This window comes from Lichenostomus cassidix, chromosome 19 (genome assembly GCF_008360975.1).
Source record: "Lichenostomus cassidix isolate B80296 chromosome 19, HeHo_3.0, whole genome shotgun sequence".
Lineage (NCBI taxonomy): Eukaryota > Metazoa > Chordata > Aves > Passeriformes > Meliphagidae > Lichenostomus > Lichenostomus cassidix.
The window spans coordinates 1,794,137-1,817,998 of record NC_139499.1 but is presented as its reverse complement, the minus strand read 5'-3'; the positions used below and the strand labels follow the sequence as shown (position 1 = coordinate 1,817,998).

General features: G+C 47.9%; 1 protein-coding gene across 9 annotated transcripts in view; it reads right to left on the bottom strand.

Annotated features, from left to right (window-relative positions):
- The window catches only part of AUTS2 (activator of transcription and developmental regulator AUTS2), a 748,905-nt gene that overhangs the window by 18,968 nt on the left and 706,075 nt on the right, over window positions 1-23,862 (bottom strand). For 3 of the 9 annotated variants that reach the window (XM_085078805.1, XM_085078809.1, XM_085078812.1), the window contains 5 exons: window positions 8,646-9,141; window positions 6,912-7,165; window positions 5,180-5,421; window positions 4,744-4,788; window positions 578-673 (listed from right to left, as the gene is read on the bottom strand). In XM_085078805.1, coding sequence (XP_084934931.1) covers window positions 578-673; window positions 4,744-4,788; window positions 5,180-5,421; window positions 6,912-7,165; window positions 8,646-9,141 — 1,133 coding nt within the window. The remainder of the gene's footprint in view (window positions 1-577; window positions 674-4,743; window positions 4,789-5,179; window positions 5,422-6,911; window positions 7,166-8,645; window positions 9,142-23,862) is intronic. The other 6 variants (XM_085078807.1, XM_085078811.1, XM_085078813.1 and 3 more) reach the window with 4 other exon arrangements.

Genomic DNA, 23,862 nt, shown 5'->3' with positions numbered 1-23,862 from the left:
GTCATTAGAGTGGATGGGCCAATTTAAGGAAGAAGGTGTCTCCTCTGCAGAAATTCCACTCCTGATTTCAGTCTTTAGCTGCAAAGACTACAGACTGTGATTTCCTCCCACTGATAAATAAAGAGTGACTCTATGAAAACAAAAGAAAAGAGCCCTGAACTTGTCACATTTCTCTCTGCCAGCTATCACCCATGAGGAGAGCCAAATCAGTGTTCTGCACCGTGGTGGAGCTGGGAGGTAATTATGGAAATGAGTAAACAATAATGTACACCATTTCTTAAAATCCTGATTATTACCTGACCTTTCGTTAATGCACACTATATCAGAACTCATTACATTGCTTCTAAAGTTAACTCTACCATTATATATATAATTTTAAAATAATGTTTGTAGATGTATCTGAACCTAATGAGAAGTAACTCCTCTCTGTAGTAAATTTGGAAAAAGCCAACTGTCCCCTGTGGAATTAAGCTGTAAATCCAGCCTCAGCTGCTCCAGGATGTGAAGCACATGCTAACCCTAGCCCTGCCCTGGCTCCCAGGGTGGATCTGAGCAGAACAGGTAATTCCTGCCTTACCTTGGGTTGGAAAGCTCCCTGTAGTGAGCCAAAGGGGCCGGTGGGAGGGATCATGGGAGGAATACCTGATACAGCTGGAGGATAGGAGTGAAACAGCTGGAACAGAAAGAGAACAACATCAACACAAGGTCACCACCAGCACAGGCAGCTGAGGAGGACACACAAAGCATTCCTGTGTAATATTAGGAAAATGTTACATGGAGAAAACTGAGAAGCATTGAAGTGATCTCATTGCAACGATGTTAGTTAAAGCAGTCGATGGGATGTTCACAGATGTCATGAAGGTTTAGAGCTTAAAAGCAGTTCCAAAATCAGACAGCCAGCAACCTGTCCCTGCCCTGGGCCAGCAGAGCATAAGGGAGACGTTTTCTCCTCACTTATTAATTTTTAAATTGGAGAGAGGTTTTAAATGGTTTCAGTCTGTGAGTCGTTTCAAGAGAAAAGGCAGAATCCTGAGCTGAATAAGACTCAGAAATTCCTGTTTAAGTAGAAAAAGCCCTCACGAGTTCTAGGATATTGTATCATTAAAACTCCATTAGTACGTTGGGATTTTAATGGTATCTGTAGGAAATGAGGAAAATATGCACAATTCTTACTTCATTAGCCTGTCTGAGAGGATATCCTGCCACATCTAATATTAGCAGACAGACAATCTGATTTGTTGAAGATTAGTATTTAAACAAAATGTTAAGGCAGAACCTCCCAGAAACATAGGAGACTTTTTTCTAAAGACAGACTGCTCAGCACAAAAATGAGCCAATCTCCACTGACCTCCCTGACCCCAGTGCTCTGTCCTGAGAGAATTTGGGAAAAAAACATGAGAGGCTGCTCTGTACTAATGCACACAAACACAGGGGAAACAAAAAGGTAAATTAAACAAATGAATTGTTCCCTGTGAGGGTGGGCAGGCCCTGGCACAGGGTGCCCAGAGAAGCTGTGGCTGCCCCTGGATCCCTGGCAGTGTCCAAGGCCAGGCTGGACAAGACTTGGAGCAGCTTGGGACAGTGGGAGGTGTCCCTGCCATGGCAGGGGTGGCACTGGATGGGCTTTGAGGTCCCTTCCAGCCATTCTGTGACTCCAAGACAAACCATGACATCCCAATCTGCCCTTGTCTCTGTGCTCTTCCTGTGAACCTTTGGCTCTTGCTGGCATAGTAAACTCAACCAATCGCATGAAAATGCCACTATCACACTAAATTTGTTTCTGGTAGGAGTCAGGGATTCAAAGCATCACACCCCAAACCCATTCTCACCATGAAACCTCTGGATTAAAGAGGGGATGCATCTAGGAGGGGATGGCTGCCAACTCCACTGGATTTGCCACCCAAAAACCTTATGGGGTTCTCTAGCTGAAACCAATTCCCCTCTGACCATGGCTGAGCAAAGTCAAGCTACTGTGTGCTACTTTTAAGATCAAAATAAATGAGTTAATGTCCAATTGAACAGAAGCAGGACTGGGCAAAGTCAAAGACTGGACATGAGGGGTGGGAAAACACTGATTAAATCCCATCCCAGAGTAAATCAGTACCACAAAGCTGTGATGGATTTGATTATGCCAGGCATACATGTATGCTTTTCTTCGTAATTTTTCCTTCCACTAGCTTATCTTGCAAGGTCATTTATCCATATTATATTTACTGAAAGCTGAGAAAACATTTCAGAGCTATCAGAAGATTTTCTCAGTTTTAAAGCTTGGTATTGAGCCTCCATTCACAACACGTTGCTGCTGTTGTTTTTAATTCTATTTAATTTGGACCTGCTACATCCAATGGTGCAGAAAACATTTTGAGATTAGTTGATACTGAACTATAGGCATTTGAGAAACCATTAAGAGACACTTGTCCTCATTTACAATAACTTTTAATGAGTAAAATGTGCTTTAAATTCTCCAGTGTCTTCTGTCTTTAATACTCTGTGTAATGGACTAATTCTAAGTGATGGGAAAAGATGTAATACTTCGTATTCTATTGGCTATGACTAATAATAAGGAATTCTTTCATCAGTGTTTTATAACAACTGGTAAGTTAATTAAATGTGACCCTTCCTCAAGGTCAAAATTATTAAAAAAATACAAATAGTGTAACTCCATGATTAATTTGCATCAGTTAAATTCCTCCAGCTTTCCGAATACACCTTTCAGTCAGTGCTTCCTTATTCTCCAGTATTCCTTTTTTTTGAGCAGCAGTTTTCCCTTCTAGCTTTCCCTGGGGAACCATGCAGTGACCACAGCTTCCCTTGGCCAGGTGTATGTGATGCTAAACTAGACCTGGCACCAGCTGTAGGTAAAAGCAAAGCCTCACTGTGTTAAAAGAGAAGAGAGAAAGCTGATTTAAAACTCAACATTAGCTTCTACATGAGCTGCACTCCCTGTTCCAAAGCAGATGGATTTAAAGTCTCAAATAGACTATAAAGTTCACCTACACTTACTGCCAACTTTTTTTAAGGTATTTGAGTTCCTGGTGTGGATCTATAGTGGAAGCTGTCATTCTTAGGAAAAGTGTGAAGTGCCATATTCTGACAGTATTTGTATTTCACCTGCCCTGTGGGTTTGCCCTCAGCCCAGCTAAGGGTCTGCTGTCTGCACCTGCAGCTGCTACAGGCAGCTCCCATTACCTGTGCCCTGAACAGTCCCAAACCACGGGGACACCTGGGGACACCTGGCTGGCCTGGCCTCGCTACCCCAGTGCAGCCCCCATGGCATCCCCTGGGATCACAGTCCTACAGTGCAGCCTTTCCCAAGGACACACCTTTCCCAGGGAAGGCAGGGGCACCAATCTATGCCTTGGTCCCCAGCAGGGTTCCCTGGCTAAGGGAGAACAGCATGGAGCTTTTCCTGACCTTGAAGGGTGTGAGGCCATGACTTTTACAATCCAGGTAACTCCCAGATTTCTAAGAGATTATCTGACTGAATTTGAACAGCAGATACAGCTGGAGACTTCTGCAGCACTTCCTATCTTACACTGCCAACCTGTGTGCTCTATTTGTCTAAAATCCATGTGCTATCTCCCAGTTCTGTGTTCCTGCTGTGATCCACAGGCCACACTGATGACAATCTATCATCTTCTGAATCCATGTGAAGCTCAGCAAACCAGAGTGCAATTTAACACTGGAGCAAGTGAGCAGCAGTACCCTTTGGAGTGGAAGTGGGAAAGTTTGCCCAGTGCTCCTGGAGCTCTGGGCCTGCAAACACTCCCATCCAGCCACAGCTACTCAAATGAGGTGCCAGACATGAACAGGGCTGCTCAGGTGGAGGACAGGCTGGGAGCAGGGGTTGATGTTAATCCAGACACCAACATTTTAACCAGTTTTTTTTTGCCCAGTTCCACTTCTAAGCAAAACCAACACATAAAGCCAAATGCTCTGCAGATTTCTGAGTGCTGATGCAGTACTCCTTCTCTCATCAAAATATTGCTCTTGGATTAAGAAACTCTTGCCAGACACCTGCCTCTGCCAATAGGATGAAGAAAATACAAACCAGAGTCCAGCAGCAAATGAATCAATAGATTCAAACCCTTAGGAGCAGAAGCTTTACACTTAAGTGGAAGTAAAAAAATTGGTTCATCTTGATAAATAACATTTTTGGTAGCTTAGGTAAACACATCTAGTGCATAGCTGGATTCATGTTGCTGTCATCAAACAGAGCTTTCAAAACATAACAAGCCCAGTGGATCAGATGAGCCTTTGAAATCTGAATAATAAGACAGGTTTTCAGATTTTATCAAACAAAATATGAAAGATTGGGAAAACTATTAGATTATCTATCCCTGAAGGATTTGTACGATAGTTTGTCAGCTCATTTCAAGTTTCTTAGCAAAAATATCAGCCTAAGGGTTTGTGGCACAATTGTGAAACACCGTGATGGGATCACTGCTCTCTCCTGCTTTGTGGAACAGTCAGCTCTTCTGTCTCATCTTTTCACATCAAACCTGGCTCCAAATGGTGTGTGAGCAAGAGATCTTTTGATTGGAAAAGCTGATACTGCATCTTTATCAGAAACAAGCACCATGAATGCAAGCCTTCAAAAGCCAAAGCAACCAAGGACGATAATGGTAAATCCTGGAGTGATGATTAGGGAGAGATTTGACACTGTGCCATTGATTGAGTGGTGATCCCAACCCACCACAGAAAAGCAGTGAAGTCAGTTGGAAACAGAGCAATAAAACTCACACTGTGACGGTAGAAGGGGTCAACTTTTGTAGGATATTTGTCAAACTGCAAAGGGATCAAAGCACAAACTAGTTACTTTATATTTCCTTGCTTTACTTCTGTTGGCAAAATAGAAGACTATTCTCTATTATTTGGCAACCAACAGAGAGGAAAAAATATGCAGAAAATTAGTTTCCAATGAAACTGCTTGGGGTTTTTCTTTCTTCAAAGTAAATCAAGGTCTTTTCAAGAAGGACAAAGGAGGAGGCCCCGGAGTGCACACAGCAGGAGTGGCCAGGGCCTCGTCCCTCAGTCCTGTGCTGCCACCTGAAGCTCTCACACTGTGACAGAGGGACAGCCCTGCCTCTCCTGCCCAGACAGCCCTTCCCCACAGCCTGGCAAAACCTCCGCAATACTTTTGTAATAAAGAATAGAGTTGTGCTCTACTTATCCTCACATTTCTGCCTGGGGTACGCACCATGGGCGGTGCTGGCGTCGGCATGATGGCAGTGGGAGGGATGGCGTGGGGGAAGGGCGTGAAGGTGTGCTGGTGGGTGTGTTGGTGTGTGTGCTGGTGCTGGTGCTGGTGCTGGTGGAACTCTGTCCGCAGGTAGGGCGGCGGGCCCAGCGAGGCGCCGCGGTCGGCGCTCTGCGACGCCAGGAACCGAGTGTTCAGCTCCTGCCGCAGGAGGTCTTGCTCTGAAACACAAAACCACAGTCACAGCGTTAAACAGCTTGGGGAACACCTTGGAGATCATGGAGCCCAGCCTATGACCTGACACCACCTTGTCACCCGGACTGTGGCACTGAGTGTCACATCCAGTCTGTTTTTAAACACCTCCTGGGATGGTGACTCCACCTCCCCGGGCAGCCCCTTCCAGTGCCCAGCCACTCTCTCGGTGAAGAATTTTTTCCTAATGTCCAGCCTAAACCTCCCCTGGCACAGCTCAAGGCCATTCCCTCTCCTCCTGTCCCTGCTCCCTGGGAGCAGAGCCTGGCCACCCCGGCTGTCCCCTCCTGTCAGCAGCTGTGCAGAGCCACAAGGTCCCCCTGAGCCTCCTTTGCTTCAGGCCGAGCTCCGTTCCCAGCTCCCTCAGCTGCTCCTCACAGGACTTGTGTTCCAGACCCTTCACCAGCCTTGTTGCCCTTCCCTGCATGCCTTCAAGCATCTCAACATCCTTCCTAAGATGTGGGCCCAGAACTGGGCACAGCACTCAAGGTGTGGCCTAACCAGTGCTGAGTACAGGGGAAAACAGACAATAAAACAATCTCTCGTGAGCTCTGGGGCTTTTCCAGGCGTTGTGCCACTTCCTTTGCTGTCTGTTTGTAGCAAGGCTTCATTTAAAACTTCCTGGTGGTAAATCATGATACAGTCCAGGGCAAGAAAGCTCCTCCAGGTCTTCCCCAAAGGCCTGGTATGTTACAAAGTCTCCATTTCCCCTCTCACCAAGTGTCTTCTCATATTCCTCTGAGCATCTATAGACATGGACATAACCCTAAATAGGTGAGCAAACTGGAGTGAGCAAACAAGTGTGCTGCTCACATGAGTACCCTGGTGCATGGACACAAAGTGATGTTAGTCAAATGCTCCATTTTATTTCCCTCAGTGACCTGGTGAGGCCCTGGCACAGGGTGCCCAGAGAGGCTGTGGCTGCCCCTGGATCCCGGGAAGTGTCCAAGGCCAGGCTGGACAGGACTTGGAGCAGCCTGGGATAGTGGAAGGTGTCCCTGCCATGGAAGGGGGTGGAACTGAGATGGGCTTTGAGGTCTCTTCCAACCCAAACCTTGTGGACACCCCTGAGCTCAGCACTGCTGTGAGCACAGCCAGCACAGACCCTCCTTACAGCCAGGGAAGCTCCCCTGGGCACACACCACAAGTGCAGGAACACCTTTGCCTTGGGGGTCACAGATCCTGTGTGGGCACATGGTGAACTCAGCTGTGTTTTCACTGTGGGTTGAGTGAAACAAACCCAGGAAAACCACCCCTTCCACAAGCAGTCACTCCTAGGGCAGAGGGAATGTCACTGGGGATGTCTAGGTGTTTTCTTGGCTTTGCCATCACTTCATCCAGCAGTGAGTACAGCCTGTCCCCACCAACAGCCCTCACCAGAAGGCCCAAACCCCCATTATTCTGCCTAAACCCAGAGACGCAGTTTCCCACCCAGCCATGCCAGGGCCACAGCTCTTACCTGAGTAAGTGCTACCAGCTGGGTGTCCTGGAACCTGCAGCGTCCCTGACGTCAGCGGGGGTGGCGGGGGCAGAGCCGTGGGAGGGGCAAACATATTGGGGTGGTGGGGGTGAGCTGGGGGCTGCAGGGCGGGCGGGAAGCTGTGCAGGGGGCTGTGGCTGGCCAGGGACAGCGGGAACGGCGACGCCGACGGGTGGTGCGAGATGTGCGGGGCAGGCGCCTGGGGCTTGGCAGGGGTGCTGCTCCTGCTGCTGCTGTGAACGACAGGGGAAGCAATTAGGGCTTGGACTGAGAGAGAAAAGCTCCACCGCACCACCCCAGCAGCTCCTCACATCAAACAGCACGGGGGTAACTCATGGGTCACAAATCCAAGTCACCATTTCCAGTCCCACCGCTGTGACACTCCTTTCTCCAACCACCTGCTGCACCTTCTCTGTTATCTTTTACTTCCTGTGGTCCCTGCACACCCGAGCCACGTTTCTCTCTCTGTAAGAGGTTAGTGTTGTCCCAAAACAACACAGGGGTGAAACACAAAGGAGTAATCAGCCCTGTGCATTCATTACTTAATTATCAGTCCTTTCTACATGACTGCTCCTGATTCATGTTTTCAGGCAAATGAAGCTCCAAATCACTGCATTAATAGAAGTTCAATTTTTTTTTTTTTGGCTGTGAATTAGTATGTTGAAAGACTGCAGAAAATGTGAAATGGAAGTTGAGAAGGCAACAATAGATTAATGCTTATTGTACAGGTAATGCCCCTCTCTATCCCCACAATAAAATGAGATAAGACAAGCCAACAAAAGAAGTATTTGTGATTACACTTGTTGCAATTTTTCAGGTTTCACTTCCTACCAATGAATATTTAAAATACATTCATGTAAGGCTTAATTCTCCTTGTCTTTATTTCAAGTAATGACTTGCTTCTGTTGCAATGACTTTTAAAGACAAGTAATACCAGCTTGGTTAAAAATAAATCCAAGTCTTAAACACCTCTCAGTCTTTAGTCAAACCATGAAGCAACCACAATGCTGCTTCACCAGATCTTGAAGGTCACATCTGCCTGCTGCGAGCTCAGATTTGGAGAACAACAACTCAGCTTAGAGTAGGGGAAACCTGAGGTCCCTGACTCAGGGACATCACGGGTTCCTGTGCACATGGTGTTTAGCCTCTGCAGTGTTAAGTGTTTCAACACTGCTCACCTTTGTTATCCCCTGATAAAAGGTAAGGCTGATCTCACCGTGGCCAGCTGAGAGAAAAACCCTGAAGCCTGCAAGGTGTCAGCAGTGCAGGAAAACATAGAGCTGGGAAGTGCCTGGTGTGACTGCTGCTGCTGGACTGTCACCAGCCAGACCTTGCTCGAGGGCTCCCTGCTCTGGGGCATGGCAGTGCTTGGAGAAATCAGGTATTTACAGGGATGGGAGGGCAAAACAGCCTTCAGAGAGCAGCTGGGGAACTGGATTGTCCTTCCCCTGATCTATACTGTGTAAAATCCCCTCCAAAAACCCTAGTGTGGCAAGCAGGAAAATCCAAAGCAAACAAACATAAAATACCCAGAAGTTCTGGGATCACTGGTCCCAGAGGGAGCGATCCTGGCTCATCTCAGGGTAGCGATCAAGGTTAAATGCACAAAGCCCCCGTTATTTCCCAGGGCTGGGATGGGCTGCGCTGTCACTTCTGTCCCGTATGGAATTCCCCCAGGCTCGGTGCAGCACCGCAGCCCCTCCATGCACCTACCTGAGGCTGTTGAGGCTCAAGCTGCTGCTGTTGTAGGCCGAGAGCGGCTGCTGTAGGCTCTGCGGGTGGGGCTGCACGGCAGGCAGCGCCGGGTGCGCCGGGGGCAGCGGCGACTGCGGCCGCGGAGGGTGCTGGCCGGCCGGGGGCTGGCCGGAGGGCTGGCCAGAAGGCTGCACGGAGGGCTGGCCGGCGGCAGGGCGGCCGGGCTCCTCGGGGGCAGGGGGCAGCGGCGCGGCCGGGCCGGGCGGAGGGGCCGAGGGCTCGGGGCGCGGGGCGAGCGCGGGGCTGGGGCAGCGGCCCTCGGCAGGAGGCTCCAGCGGCGGCGGCGTCACCTGAGGACACGGGTCTTTAGGCACCACGGGCTCGAGGATGGGGTCTTTGCTGCTGTCCTGGCTCTTCTCTTGGCTCCTTTCTAGTCCTGATATTTTGGGGACAGCCGGGCCCCTAGCACCAGGGTCGTCATTGTCAGCAAGAGCGCCGACTCCTAACTCTTTATCTGCAACAACAGAGAGAGAAAATGGTTGAACGTGAGGCAAACGGGCAAACACAAAGTCACTGCTGGGCCAGGCAGGCTCTGGGCAGCTCCACGTTGTTTCCATCAAGAACTGTCCAGGCCAATGGGACACCAAATCAAATCCATCTGCCTCTCATGCTCAGTCCAGTAACTCTCCTCAAAACAAACCACCCGGCAGAGAAGAGAGACCCTGCTTAGTGCTGCTGCTCTCCATCGGTGTTATTCATCATCACTCCCTCACCGACCCACTCAGGGAACAAACTCCACGGCAGCTCTGTGCCTTCTCACAGAATGGCTAAGGTTGGAAAAGATCTTTAAGACCACCAAGTTCAATCCAGCACCACCACCATGTTCACCACTAAACCATGTCCTCAAACACCACATACACGTGTTTTTTGAACACTTCCAGGGTTGTTGACCAAACCACTGCCCTGGGCAGCAGTGCCAGGAACTGACCACCCTTTCCATGGGGAAATTCCTGCTGCTGTCCACCCTGAGCCTCCCCTGGCCCAGCCTGAGGCTGTTCCCTCTCCTCCTGTCCCTGTTCCCTGGCTCAGCCTGACCCCTGGCTGTCCCCTCCTGTCAGCAGCTGTGCAGAGCCACAAGGTCCCCCTGAGCCTCCTTTGCTCCAGGCTGAGCTCCTTTCCCAGCTCCCTCAGCTGCTCCTGGGGCTCCACACCCTTCCCCACGACACAAGATCTAAGCATTAAAACACACACTGGTGGGAATCCTGGTTTGGCTTGTCATGGAATGACTTACTTCTATTTTCAAAATCTTTAAAAATAATGAATATTATTATAACAATCATATAATAATTATAATATTTATAACAAATTTTCAATAAATTGTAATTATTATATGAATATTGTAAAATTTGTACATTGGAATTTTGCCCAACAGGGCTCCACAGCAATTTCCCATTGGAATCACTCCCCAAATCTTCTGCCAGCGTGGATCTGATCCATGGCACCCCTTGGAACAAATCCAGGGAACATTGCTGACCCACAACTGGGAAAGGTGATGCCTTTCAGATGGGGGATCAGGAGCACCTTTTAGGGCCATATTGCACAGCAACTTGACAGCTGCACTTACACCTTCAGCAACTACAGAAATGCAGCCTAAGGGAAACATGCAAGGTTTGAAGGGCTTGAGACAAGCTCAGAATTAAACGTGTCCAGTGTTCTAAATAACCCCAAGACAGAAAAACTTTACTCCTTCTTGTGCCTGTTTTAAGGGGTAAAATGACTAAATATATAATAAAATAATATCCATTCAGAGAAAATTGTTGACAACTCCTTTGTGCAAAGCCTGAAGTAAAGGAGTGAAATTCAGAGGATGGGGAGTGAACTCTGCCAGCCATGGCCTGGGCACACGTTTGCCAACCTTCACATCACTGGAGACAGCCTGGAAGCCATGTGTCACCAACATTTGGGTTTAACTGCATTAACAGATCAAAAATAAACCATGCCAGGTACCCTCTCACTAAGTGTTTTAGAAGTCCTGTGCAAGGGTGAACAACCTGGTAAAGCAGAGGATTATCACAGTGTGTAGACAGAAGATGGGGGGAAAAGGGGATAATGGGAGGCAAAAGGGAGGTAAAGAGGAGAAAAAGGAAGCAAGAGGGGGGAAAAAGTAAACAGGCTTATCTGATGAGGATCTACTTTAATCACTTCTGGGGTACCTGTAGCAGGCACAGAGGCTCCTCCACCAACTTGGATTGGAAGATTATAGGGGCAAGAGTGGGACTGCAGAGGGATAAAAACAATTCCTCTGCCATATGCCCAAGGTCTATCTCACTGCAATAAACTGCAGGTTCTAAGCAAAGGAAACTTTGTTTGCGTTCATTCTTTGGATCAAACCTGTTTGATCAAACATTATTAGAAGTTAGACAGAGTGTGATTCACACGTGTGTTAAGGCAGGTTCCCAAGGAGGAGAGAAATCAGCAATAGTTTGTCCAGGAATAGGTGGATCTATGTTCCAAGTCCTTATGGGTGTATGACTTACAAGATTTGGGTGGTTTTTGTTTTTTTTTTTTTACACAATGTCTTTGAGGACTCAAGCCTGTCACTAGAAATGTCCTAATACATGGCTCTAGCAGGTGGTCTGGAAATCCTGCAGGTTTCCAAATCTACAGGGAACACCTTGCGCTCAGTGCATTCATTAAATCCTTTCTTTTGGTATTTTTAGTCTCTTTCACATGTAAGATTTATTCAGCACAGCTCAGTGCTGGGGATCTGCTCCTCCTCCTCAGGAGAAAAGGGCTGGGAATTGCACTGTCTCCTGGGTATTTTTTGCTGCTGCTCACATCCCCATTGCACAGCCCCCAAGCACCATCCCAGTGAGTCTGCATTTTGAAGATGATGCATGCAGGAAAATAAATATTATTCCCAAAGTCTCCCACCAGCCGTGCCCCTGGGTTCTCCCTCTCCCAGTCTAACACCAGAGCACCCACACTGTGCCCCAGCCCAGTGCCAGCTGTCCTGGAGTCTCAGCACACACAGCCCTGCCTGGCTGATAATGCTGATGTATAAATCAGAACCAATTCTCCATCCCACTGTATCTATTTGGGGAGTTGAACTCCCCCCTCAGTGATAAACGCCACCAATCACAGGTTTTGTGAGGAGGGCTCCAGTCTTCATCAACAGCACTTCAAGGTCACACAGACAAGATTGCTCTTTTCCTACCCTGATTGACTGGCTCAGTGCAAGAACTCTGGGGAAAAAAGCCCTTAATGTCACTATGACACAGACAGCCCAACTTTCTGAGATTGTTTATTATCAGAGGAATTCATCTCCACCCAACAGCTAAGGAAGCACCAGGCTAACTTTAGTTGCTGGCTGTCTCCACACTCTGTTTTGGATAAAGTGGAATTACTGCACTGGGATTCAGGAGAGCAGTGACTGTGGTGTAACTTCCACACTAACAAAGGATTCCCTTTTTCCACTGGGTTGATATTGCATCCAGCAGCAGCCAGTCTTTCACTGAAAGAGGAATAAAGGCATAACTTGATGCTGAGGAACATTTCCCAGACAGGAAATGCAGCTTCCATTATCTTCCTTTCCTGCACCCTTTGATGTGCCTTAAATCTCAAATTCCTCTGTTTTTCACTTTACACACAAACCCAAGACACAGAACTGCAGTCCCCTTCACATAGCCCTGCTGTGTGTGTGACTAGCACTGGGTTGGCTCCACCACACCAGGGAGCAGCCAAGGCCACCCTGGGGACACCTGTAAGTAACCCAGGTGACTCAGGTGACCAGAGAGACTTTACAGCTGGGAGACCCAGCAAGCACTTCCCTCTGGAGACATGGATTTGTATAATAAATACAGGTAATATGCAGCTTTCTATCACTATCTCTCTTCCTAATGTGCAAACCACTGAATTTTGACCTAAACTCTGTGTTTTGGCTCCTTTGTCCCATCTGGGTGGTCCCAAAGAGTTAAAGGTCTGCCAGGGGTGGCCAGTTGGGAACATCACAGCCACAATACGATGCCCAGCTGTTCTCCACAGACAAAAAAGCCCTGTCGGAATTCCACAGACGTGATATTCCCAGAGATTCATCAGTGCAGAGCCCTCTCAGTCTGCCTGGCCAGGAGCTGTTTGCAGATGGATTCACCACGTCTGGCTGCACCAAAGGGCACAGGAGATGCCAAGAGCCAGCACAGGGTGTCCCATGGCCACCCCCAGCCTGGCCAGTCCTCAGTGTCCTGAGCATCCCTGACCTGAGGCACTCAGGGAATGAAATCCCCTTAGGCACATCCCTGCAGGATGATGTCAAACCTACAGTGGCCAAACTTTCTTCTAAACATAAAATCATCAAACTTTTCCATGTCCAGGTCCGGAGTGTCATCCAGAAATGAGGCTGTCATGTCCTGCCACTCCTATTTCTGTCTGTGTTAGGATTCAGCCTCTCCACACCCAGCCTCAGGCAACTTCAGAGGCAAGCTCAGAACCAACACTGAATTTTACACTTTTCTCAGAGGAAAGTTTTGGATTAAGCTCAAAGTCCTTATTGCACAAGTAGGAAAATTATACACATTTTCAGTGTTTTGCTGAACATTCAGCCTACCAAAGAAGTATTTAATAATTTAATTTTAAAATAGTGTTAATTTTTTTCACTACTTTGGTAAGTTGAACTCTTCTGACAACACCACCTCTGCCTAACTCAAAATTTCTCTGAACTTCTTCATGCAAGATAGAACCCCAGATCTTTTAAAACCATCTTCTCCAACTTTACCATGGATAAGTGGGGAGTTGGCACAAACTGTCCCAACCAATACAAACCCTCAGCACATCTCTGGAGCCATGGAATGCAGGACAGACCTACCCCACAGATCACCAGCTCTGGGATGTTCACTCCAACAAGCACTTTACAGGGCTTGAAATAATGAATCAGATTGAAGCCCTGATTGTCCATTTCATATTGATTGGACATTGGTCAGTGCAATATCTGGATAAGCAGAGGCAGGTGCCAGAAGCTGTTACTGCCAGGGAGGCTGTGGGTGCAGCAGCCAACAAGCATCAAACAGGCCCCAGAGCAGCTCAGCTGCTGTACTGGATACACTGAATTTGCTAAAAACAATCTCTCATTTTTAGCACACAGTCATCTTTCATCCTAATTTCCAAGGACACTAACAAAGCGTTTCATTATGCAAATGAAGAACATGCCTTCGAAGGCAGAGCTCCTTGCAGCTCTGTCATCTGCTGATAGCAATTACTCCACAGTGAGCAGGTATTTAGCACCAGTGAACAGCAAGGCTGGTGACACACTTTGTACTTAATTATGAAACAGAGAAGAAAATCATTCAGGACAAAAGATTTTGCTACCTCCTGTTAAAAATGTTTATCCTCTGTGCTGAAAGGGATTTAATTGTCAACAATGAAGCTGCAGATCAATGAGAAGAAGCACTTAGTGGGATTGCACAAGATGTTGACAATTCTTCAGTCATTGAGCTGCTTCTGCCCTTGGTTTGAGAGTGCAGAGTCCTCCAATACTGCACATCAAACGATTTATTTAATCCAGCTGTTAAACAGAACATATTCCATAAATGTAACTCCTATAGCTGTACACTGGGAGCATTTGACAGCACTTCTTTCTTTCTTTTTTTTTTTAAAGGACCTCTTGATTTAGTAAAAAGGAATGCGGTAAAGCTTTCCAGAGGGAAGTGAAGAAGGGAATATCCAAATTCCCCTCTCTGCCAGGAATCTTGGCACTTTAGTCAGCAGGAAGGGGCTGCAGGCATGTGTAACATCCTCACAGACCCTGCAAGAACTCAATCCTGCTTCAACACACACAGCCAAAGGTTTAGTTCCAATATTGACTCCCTAGCCCATCCAGTTGGGAATCAATAAATGACATCAGTAACTACACAGCCCTAAAGTACTCCATGGCCAGCTCCAGAGGGATGTCTGAAGGGGCTCTCAAACAGGCTGGAAAACTTCCCACATGGGAAGTGATGCTGACAAAGTCACTGGGGAATATTCTTTGCTAATAATGGGTTTGAGCTCAAAGAGTTCCACCTTCCTGTTTCAATTCTGCATTTTAATCAAAGAAATCTAGGTCTTGTCACGACAGCACTTGTAAAGCACACCCAGATGCACAGAAACACAGACAGCCCTTGTGAGGCCAGACTGGCTGCCCATGCCTCCCACCCCTCCTGCAGCAGCACCAGGCTTTTCCCAAACTGGGGCACAAACCTTGGAGCCAGGGTACCAAACCATGATCTGCCCAACCATGATCTGCTCCTGATCTCTGCTCAAGGACTGCCTGAGACCAAACACCTGGGATTTTCTGCCCAGATCCTCTAGAGTTGCAGCAAAAACCAGGGGCTTGTTATGTACCTGAATCTCAAGAGTTATAGAATCCCAGACTGGTTTGAGTTGGAAGGGACCTGAAAACTCATCCAGTGCCACCCCTGCCATGGCAGGGACACCTTCCACTGTCCCAGGCTGCTCCAAGCCCTGTCCAGCCTGGCCTTGGACACTGCCAGGGATTCAGACGCAGCCACAGCTTCTTTGGGAATTCCATCCCAGCCTCTTCCCGACCTCACAGGGAAGGATTTCTCCCCAATATCCCATCTCTCCCTGCCCTCTGGCAGTGGGAAGCCATTCCCTGTGTCCTGTCCCTCCATCCCTTGTCCAAAGCCCCTCTCTGCCTTCCCCTCTCCTCTTCTGGCTGCTGCAGAAACACCCTGTGATCCCACAGTGGGCAGAGCAGAAGGGTGGGAGAGCATTTCAAACCTGCCCAGAGGAAATGAGGTGACATTACAAGACAATAATCAATTAAAAATGGAAAACACAGCAAGGCTTGGTAATTTTTTCCAATTATCAACAGGCTCATCACCTCAGCACAAGGTTAACCCCATCACAGGACAAGAGGAGGAAAATATTTGAGTTTATCCATTGCCCTCCCTTCCTTACTATTGATTTGCCTTGGCTAAATATCCACAATATTCCCTCAAATGCCCATGACATCTGCTCATCCCACTTGTGTGTGACAGGATTACTTGAATGAGCTTGAACAAAACCAGCTTTCAAAAGCAGCTTGAAAAGTATAACCCTATGAACACTGATCGAATTTAACCTGACAGCTCAGTTTAATATAGCAAGGACCAAAGAGATGAGTGTGATATGTTTATACAGCAAAATGACACATCTATTCCCCTGAGAGGTGTCACACCCCCAGCTCACCAGCCACACAGCCTTGGCTCCGTTGTGGATTTGTTCTTTAGAGCCAAAGAATTTCTGATTTTAAAGGCATGATGCCAATATAAGCAGAGAACTTAAAAACCCTTGCTAACACCAAGATGAAGCACAGCATGACCATGAGAATTCCCATTTTTAATTACAGCTATTTCAGCTCATTGGTGTCTACAAAGAAACTTTACTGAGCTTCCACATCCCAACTTCACCCACCAGGGTCACTTTACACTATTCTCATGCCTGGCACCATTTTCCACGTGTTTCCAATGCTGCAGGGGAAAAAAATGGATATTAGGGAATCACAGAATCATTAGGGTTGAAGAGTTCTCCAGGATCATCGAGCCCAACACTGCCAAGGCCACCACTAACCCGTGTCCCCACATGCCAGATCTCCATGTCTTATAACTCCCTCCAGGGGTGGTGACTCCACCACTGCCCTGGGCAGCTGTACCAGGGCTTATCCAACCATCTGCTCCTGCTGTCCAGGAAGAATTCTTCTGGTCTGGGTTGTAGCAACGAATGCAGAAATGAGATTTCATTGTTTCTGGTCAACTTAGTGTCACATTAAATGTGGTAATTATATGTGCCCAGTAACACCCAGCTCTTTGCAAATTGTCTGAATTTCTTGGCACCTGAAAGCAAAATTCAAGCACACGTACAAAGTCAGTGTGAAGGCACTTGTGAGGCACCTCTCCCCTACTGAGGCAGATGTTGTCTTCAGGGAAGCTGCAACTGAAGTGTTCCTTCGCAGAGCTGTGGATAATCTGTGCCTTGCCCTAACAGATCACTAAACAGACACTGGAAAAGTGCCTTTGCACATCACCATGAGTAGTGTCCATCTTCAGGACACACCAACTGACCTGTCCATAGGGAAAACAGAGCAGAGCAGCAGGTTTAGGGTGTTTTGGTTATGACAGAGAAGTTGCCTGAGAAGCTGAGCATATCCTAAACACACCAGCAGGAATGAACACTGAGCTCATAGCAGACACAGCATCTCCAGCTCAGTTCAGTCTCAAAAAAAAAACCCGCTCAAAAATCTGAATATCCAAAATAAATGACAAGCAGTGAAGACCAGATTAAAGTCAGATCTGCCCCACACTGTCCCTGGGATGTGGTTAATGAGCTGGCAGGACACAGGACTGGCACAACAGTGTCCCACAAGCAGAGAGGACACCAACATCGGGGCACGACAACCGAGGCTGAGGACAGCCCCAAACACAGGGACTTTCTACCCAAACTGGAATCATTAGCCTGTGTATGATTCATAATAGCATTTGAAACATGTCCTGTGCTCTTCACTTTAATTTTGATTCATGCTGTGCCTTGCTGCTGAGGCTAATTATTATCCAGCAATGGTGCACTCAAAGCCTCCAGCCTCATGCTCAGGACTGTGTGGTGTTGTCTCCATGTGACAAGGAACTGCAATTCTAAAAGGATTAAAAGTTTACCAGCACAGCCATGTAAAGTAGAAAATGAATTGTTCACTCTTCTCATCTCTGTTTGGAAATTAGATTACGGGCTCCAAGTGAGCTGAAATACAGAATGAGGCAAATCTTTGCGATTAGCTCACAGGTGGCCAGTGAGCCTTTCTGTGCCTCAAAGCCTGGCAGATTCCCATTAGCTGCAATAATAAAAGAATGTGTACTTATCGCTGAGCCCAAACCTTGCCCTGTGCCAGCACGGCTACCTGCTGTGCTAATCCTCACAGCCAATATCATCAGCCTCAATTGTGAGCTCTGAAGTTTGCTCAGCTGTCAGTTGGGATATTCAGGGTGTGTGGCTCATCCCTGCACAGCTCCAGAGCCCCACAGCCCCAGGAAGGAATTGGGGTGCTCACCCCAGGCAGCCCCACGCTGGCAGCAGCTGTGCCCCAGCACTGAGAGCACAGGGCCTTTATACAGAGAAACAGTTTGTACCAGCAACCACCAGTGTTTCCTCCCAATACACAAACACAGCTTCATGCTTTCTCCGCAGAAGGCACCCATGTGAGTGTCAGTACAGCAAAACCCACCACGTTTTAGCAGAAATCAGAAACCAGGGCTCACAAGTGGTGCAGAACATCAGTGGTCCATTCCATATGGGATTTACTTTGGATTCCCCCCAGCTGCAGATGCAGTGGGATGATGGAGCTCCTCCCTCAGCCACAACCCACACACAAGGAAACCTCTCCAAGCCCTCCCACCAAGAGGCTGCTTGATATAATGAACCTTGATGGCTTCTTCCTCTGGCAAACTGATATCCCACCTGGCAGAACTGTGATAACTTTTTTATTATTTCTGTAAACATCTAATAATCCTCTGAACCCTCCTAAGCTCTTTACCTTAACATTACTTTCCACCAGGGAGCTCTACAACTCAACTTACAATTTCCTTTCTTTTATAGAATCACAGAACCATTACATTTGGAAAAGGCCTCCAGAGATCATCAAGTCCAACCTTTGACCCCCATGCCCAATAAACCACACCACAAAGTGCTACATCCTCTCAGTTTTTGAATCCCTCCAGGGATGGTGACTCCGCCACTGCCCTGGGCAGCCTGTGCCAGTGTTTAACCACTCTTTCAGTGAAGAAATCTCTTCCTAATATCCAACCTGAATCTTCCTTGTTATAGGCAGGGAGATGAGAACCCATCTCCTTATTCCCACACTACAAATTTGCCAGAATAATTCAAGTTAACTAAATAAAATTTCTTTTACACAGAAAATTAGAAAAACCTGTTGAACAGCAGTGCTGTGGAGCAGTGCTTGAGGCCCCCACCCTTGGCTCTGCCCTTCCCTGATGTGAGGCTGTTTTATAAACTGCTCTGGAGAAGCACTTGGAATTCGAAGTAACCTCTTCCCTCTTCATTTCCCTTTTTCTAAAAGCACCCTTTGCCTGAGCTGGCAAAGCTGCTTCTAGCAGTCCTGCTGCTGGAAGAAATGCTTGGAAAACTGCCCCTGTCCCTCACCCTGAGCAGCAGCACCTAAAAGGCTGCAGGTCCTAAACCACCACCAAAGACTCAGTGCCAGAGCCTCCCTCAAGTTATGCACATATTTAACTGGATGTGAAGAGAGTCAACTCCTGATTAAGCAGCAGCTGATTATTTGATTTGGGGATTAATGTGACACAGACACCTGGGCTCCCAGGCACCAGCTGCTGCTGCAGTGCTGCCAGGGCTGTGTGCTCCGGGATGGAGCTGCTCGGGATCTTCTGTCAGCTCATCAAAGGTGACATCGAACCTCCCTGCTGCAGCCCCAGGCAGCCAGGCTGGGTCACCTGGGTGTCCTGCAGCTGGGGGGTTGGTGACCACCCTCCCCAGGTCAGGACTGCACATTGTGACAGCTGTATCCCAGAATCCCAGAGTGGGGCAGGTTGGAAAGGGACCACAGAGGGGTCACCAGGTCCCAGCTCCCTGCCCAGGCAGGGCCATCCCAGAGCCCAGGGCACAGCATTGTGTCCATGTGGCTCTGCAATATCCCTGCTCAGGGACACTGCAGCCCCTCCCTGCTCTCTGCTCAGGGCTCAGTCCTGCCCAGGGAAGAAGTTCTGCCTCCTGTCCAGGGAACTCCCTGGGCTCAGTCCCTGCCTGTCCCTCTGGTGTCACTGCTGGCCCAGGGAGCAGAGCCTGGCCCTGCTCTGAGCTGCCTGCAGCCAGGGACAGCCAGGGCTGAGGTTCCTCTCAGCTGGAGGCTGAACAGCCCCAGCTCCCTCAGCCTTTGCTGGGCACAGAGATGCTCAGCTTCTCACAGCTCTGCCAAGTGCCAGCAGAGCCTGTGCTCCATGGAATGAACAGCCTGAATGCTGCAAAACTGCACACTAGGAATTCCCACTTCATCTGGATAATTGGTGTGAAGGGAAGAAGGAAAACCCCCATTCCACAGCCCCATTCCACAGCTTGGTGCTCTGCAGGGCTGGCCTGGAATGCAATATCCCAACCTCCCCCACCTAGCACAGGTGAGCTGTTGAGAAAGGGAGTTTTATAGCTCAATTTTCATTTTTTTACCTCGACAGCTGAACTCACATTTTATTTTATTTTCCCTGCTCTGTTGATCCTCTCCAAGGCCTTTTATCAGGGAAGGCATCCCTCCAAGGGATCCCCACTGCAGCATGTGCTGAGCTCCCAGGGCTCACCAGGGTCACAGTGGGGGAGTTTGCAGAGCTGGGGCAGAGGCAGTTGGTTGCTGTTCTCCCATTCCTCTCCCAGTGCTCAGCTCAGGGTTACAGCACTTTGGGTCACAGATTCACAGAATCGTTTGGGTTGGAACAGACCTTAAATCCCATCCAGTGCCACCTCTGCCATGGCAGGGACACCTTCCACTATCCCAGGCTGCTCCAATCCCCAGTGTCCAACCTGGTCTTGGACACTGCCAGGGATCCAGGGGCAGCCACAGCTTCTCTGGGCACCCTGTGCCAGGGCCTGCCCACCCTCTCAGGGAACAATTCCTTCCCAATATCCCATCTAAATGTACTCTCATTCAACTTTAAAGCAGCAAAGAAGGCCATTTCCATAACTGTTTTGGTTTCCAAGGAGCAGAGGCAGGAGGAGACAGGTCTGATCCAAACATCCTAAAATCCATGGGGCTGCAGGTTGCAGTGTCCAACAGAAAGTTCAATTCCTTATAAATTATGTATAACCCCCACCTGTGGCATGAAATCTCCATCTTGGAGTGAGGGGAACCTATACAAATAACATTTATGTAAGTTTAAGAAAAATACTTTAGAATTGGGAAAAAACTCCAGACACTTTCAGTTTTATAGTATTTTCGATTCTTTTCACAAGGGGAGGTAAAACTAAACCCCAACGTTTACCGGGTGCTTGAAGACCAAATCAAGCACATATGATGTTCCAACAGCATCCCAGTGAAATAGTCAATAACCTCCAATTCCAGTTATTGACTTTTGCACACCCTTGCAGGCATGAGACTCCAGATGAAGGCACAGATTGTTCAATTTGCTCTCCTTCAGATATTTCACACTGACATTTTTTATGCTGGTGTGTGGAAGCTTGTTTGAGAGAAGCTCTTGAAAGTCAAAGTGGACTTTAACTCCCCAAATTCCGTCTTTTGCTTCATTTTGGGATCCAGGGCTGCTTTATGCATAATGGAAATATGAAATATTTTCCTCTATTCTGTCCTCTCTTACAGCTTGAAGGGACTTTAGGAAGAAAGACACCTTCTGCTACTGCTTCTATTTAATCACACCAGAATTACAGAAGATTACACATCTATAAACTGCATTACCATGGAAAAAAACCTGCTTTTGTGGGCCCCACACACCTCCCTGCAGCGTGGGATTGGCTTCCCTGACACCCCATCTTGTCTTTTTATGAGACTGTTTCGATAATATAATTCTGCACTCTCTAACAGCCACAATAACAACTTGTTTGGACCACTGTGAACCAGCAAGAGCTCATTAAGTCTTCGAGAATGTTTGCAGCTATTTTAGCCCGGGTGTGATTTGTTATGACATGGGAAAGCTCCATTATTTTGCCAGGTTTAATAGGTAATAGATATGCCCAAGCACATCCTTCTTGCAAGGCTACGAGGAGCTTTTAGCAATAACCCTCGAGGATGGATTGGGCAAACTCATCTTGCAAGATCTTCAAATATACAGAGAAAATGATGTGAACTATGGAAAATCACCGTGATTCAGGGACAGTGCACTAGACTAGAAGATTAAAGTTCTGCTCCAGCTCCCTCAAGACGCAGTTAGGTCAGTGCTTGGCCCTGTTCCCTTTTCCAAGGATTTAGATGATGAGCTTTTCAGGGCAGGGGCTGATGTAAAACAAGAATCAGCTCTTGCTTAAGGCCTCTCTGTATTCGTTTCATGAGAATAATAATAAGGATTAAAAAAAAAAAAAAAAGGTCAAATTCAAGCTTGGCAGAATGCCAGCACTCCTCACTGTGGTTCCAAGAAAGCATTTGAGTAAGTAAATGTAAGATAAAATGATTTATTTCCTTGCGCTACTCCCTGTTGTGTTTGAGATGTTTGAGAAGGACCTCGCTGGGTTTTTTCCCTTTCCAGGGAAGCTGACAGCTGTGAGAATTCAATAATTATGTCCTGAGCTCATGTACCTGGGTTTGCCATGAGGCCCTGACAACCACTGATACATAAAATCATCTATAATCCTTTCATAACATGCAGAAGGCTGAAACTGTAGTGATCTCCAGTGCAACAAAGAAAATACACAGAAAATCAATACAAACACACAGAAAATACACAGAAAATCAATGTAAATACACAGAAAACACACAGAAAATCAAGAGGGCCCATTAACACTTAGAAAGAAACTATTGTGAGCTCCATTCAACACATCAGCCCAGTGTGAGACACACATTTATCCCAAACACATGTGTGCACATCCCTGCACACCTGTGCACAGGTACACACACACACACACACAGCTGTGGCCATTGGCCCTGTGGGGAGGGTTTATTTTAATTATCATCACAGCAAGGCTGCCAAATGGATTCTGATGGAAGGAGGGAGGGCAGCACATGGAAATAGTTCTGGCTGCAGGTTGGAACCCACATTTGCTCCTCACCCTCCTGCTCCCGGGAGATGCCAAGCCTGACATTTGTGCTGGAAGCTCTCCAGCACTCACTTCAAGCTTCCTAAAGTTTGTTTCTTACTAGAAGGGGGAAAAAAAAAATCCTGTTTCACATTTACCAACTACCACCAGTTTTACTGGAAACTGTTGAAAACTTTTAACAACTCATCCTCGGGAGGGGTGAGGTGGTGGCACAATGAATACATGAAGTGTTTTCTCTAAGTTACTCTTCTTCAAGCAAGGCTGAAAAATGAATTCTAGATACAAAGTGAGTTTAGAGAGAAACAGAAGATTTTAGGAGACACAAAACTCTGTGGTCCAGGAAATAAGTACAGGAGATCACAGAATCCCAGAGTGGGTTGGGTTGGAAGGGTCCTTAAAGCTCATCTTTTTCCATCCCTTGCCATGGCAGGGACACCTTCCACTGTCCCAGGCTGCTCCAAGCCCTGTCCAGCCTGGCCTTGGACACTGCCAGGGATCCAGGGGCAGCCACAGCTTCTCTGGGCACTCTGTGCCAGGGCCTGCCCACCCTCACAGGGAACAATTCTTTCCCAGTATCCCATCTAGCCCTGCTCTCTGGCACTGGGAAGCCATTCCCCCTGTCCTGGCACTCCATCCCTTGTCAATAGTCTCTCCCCATCCTTAATGTGGCTCCCTGTGAGGGAGAACTCTGCTGGCACTGCTCAGGGCTGGGGACTCACAGGTGACTCCAACAAAGCCCAGTGGGTGCCCCTTCCTTTCCAACACGATTCCATCCCTTCCCTCCCTTCTTCCTGAATGACAGAACAGATCAACAGCCATGTCACAGCTCATTCCTGGACTCAAAATGCCTCTTTCCTCCTCCCAGCTCCACACACCATCAGGCTGGAGCTCCTTCTCCACAGTTTTGTTCACCAGTGCCATCGTGGCACAGAGAACTTACTGCTGTAATCCTCCCTCTTGCACAAAGAGCAGATTAGCTCCAAGTTAAATACTCTTGTTCCTTAAATTTCCTCCTTGTCAGGATGCCACGGGAAGCCCTTAATCTTACAAAAGAGCCTGAGGACACTGTGATGCCTCCCCATGAAGACAGAAAGCAGCCCACAATGCCAAGATAAAGCTGAGGTATTAAACTAATCCCCAGACCCAGGGATGTGCCTGCAGCAGGGATGGAGGCTGCTCATCCCTGTGGCTGCAGCTGGAATTTGGTGAGGGGCATGCCCTGCTCTAGAGAGACTCGTGACACACTTGTGCAAGTTATCAGCTGCAGGGCAATCAACTCCACTTGTGATTTAGCCACAGGAGCCCAGGGGTAACGAGTTCAGCCCACACTGGCCAGGTTGGGACCCCTTGTGGCATCCAGCTCCACACAGGGAGAGCTGGAGCATCCCAACCCATGACCTCTTCCACACAGGGAAGTGGCAGCCAGACGTGCAGGTGCTCCCCAGGGTGATGGCTGGAGAGGTGACACTTCCTTCACCAGATGTGACTC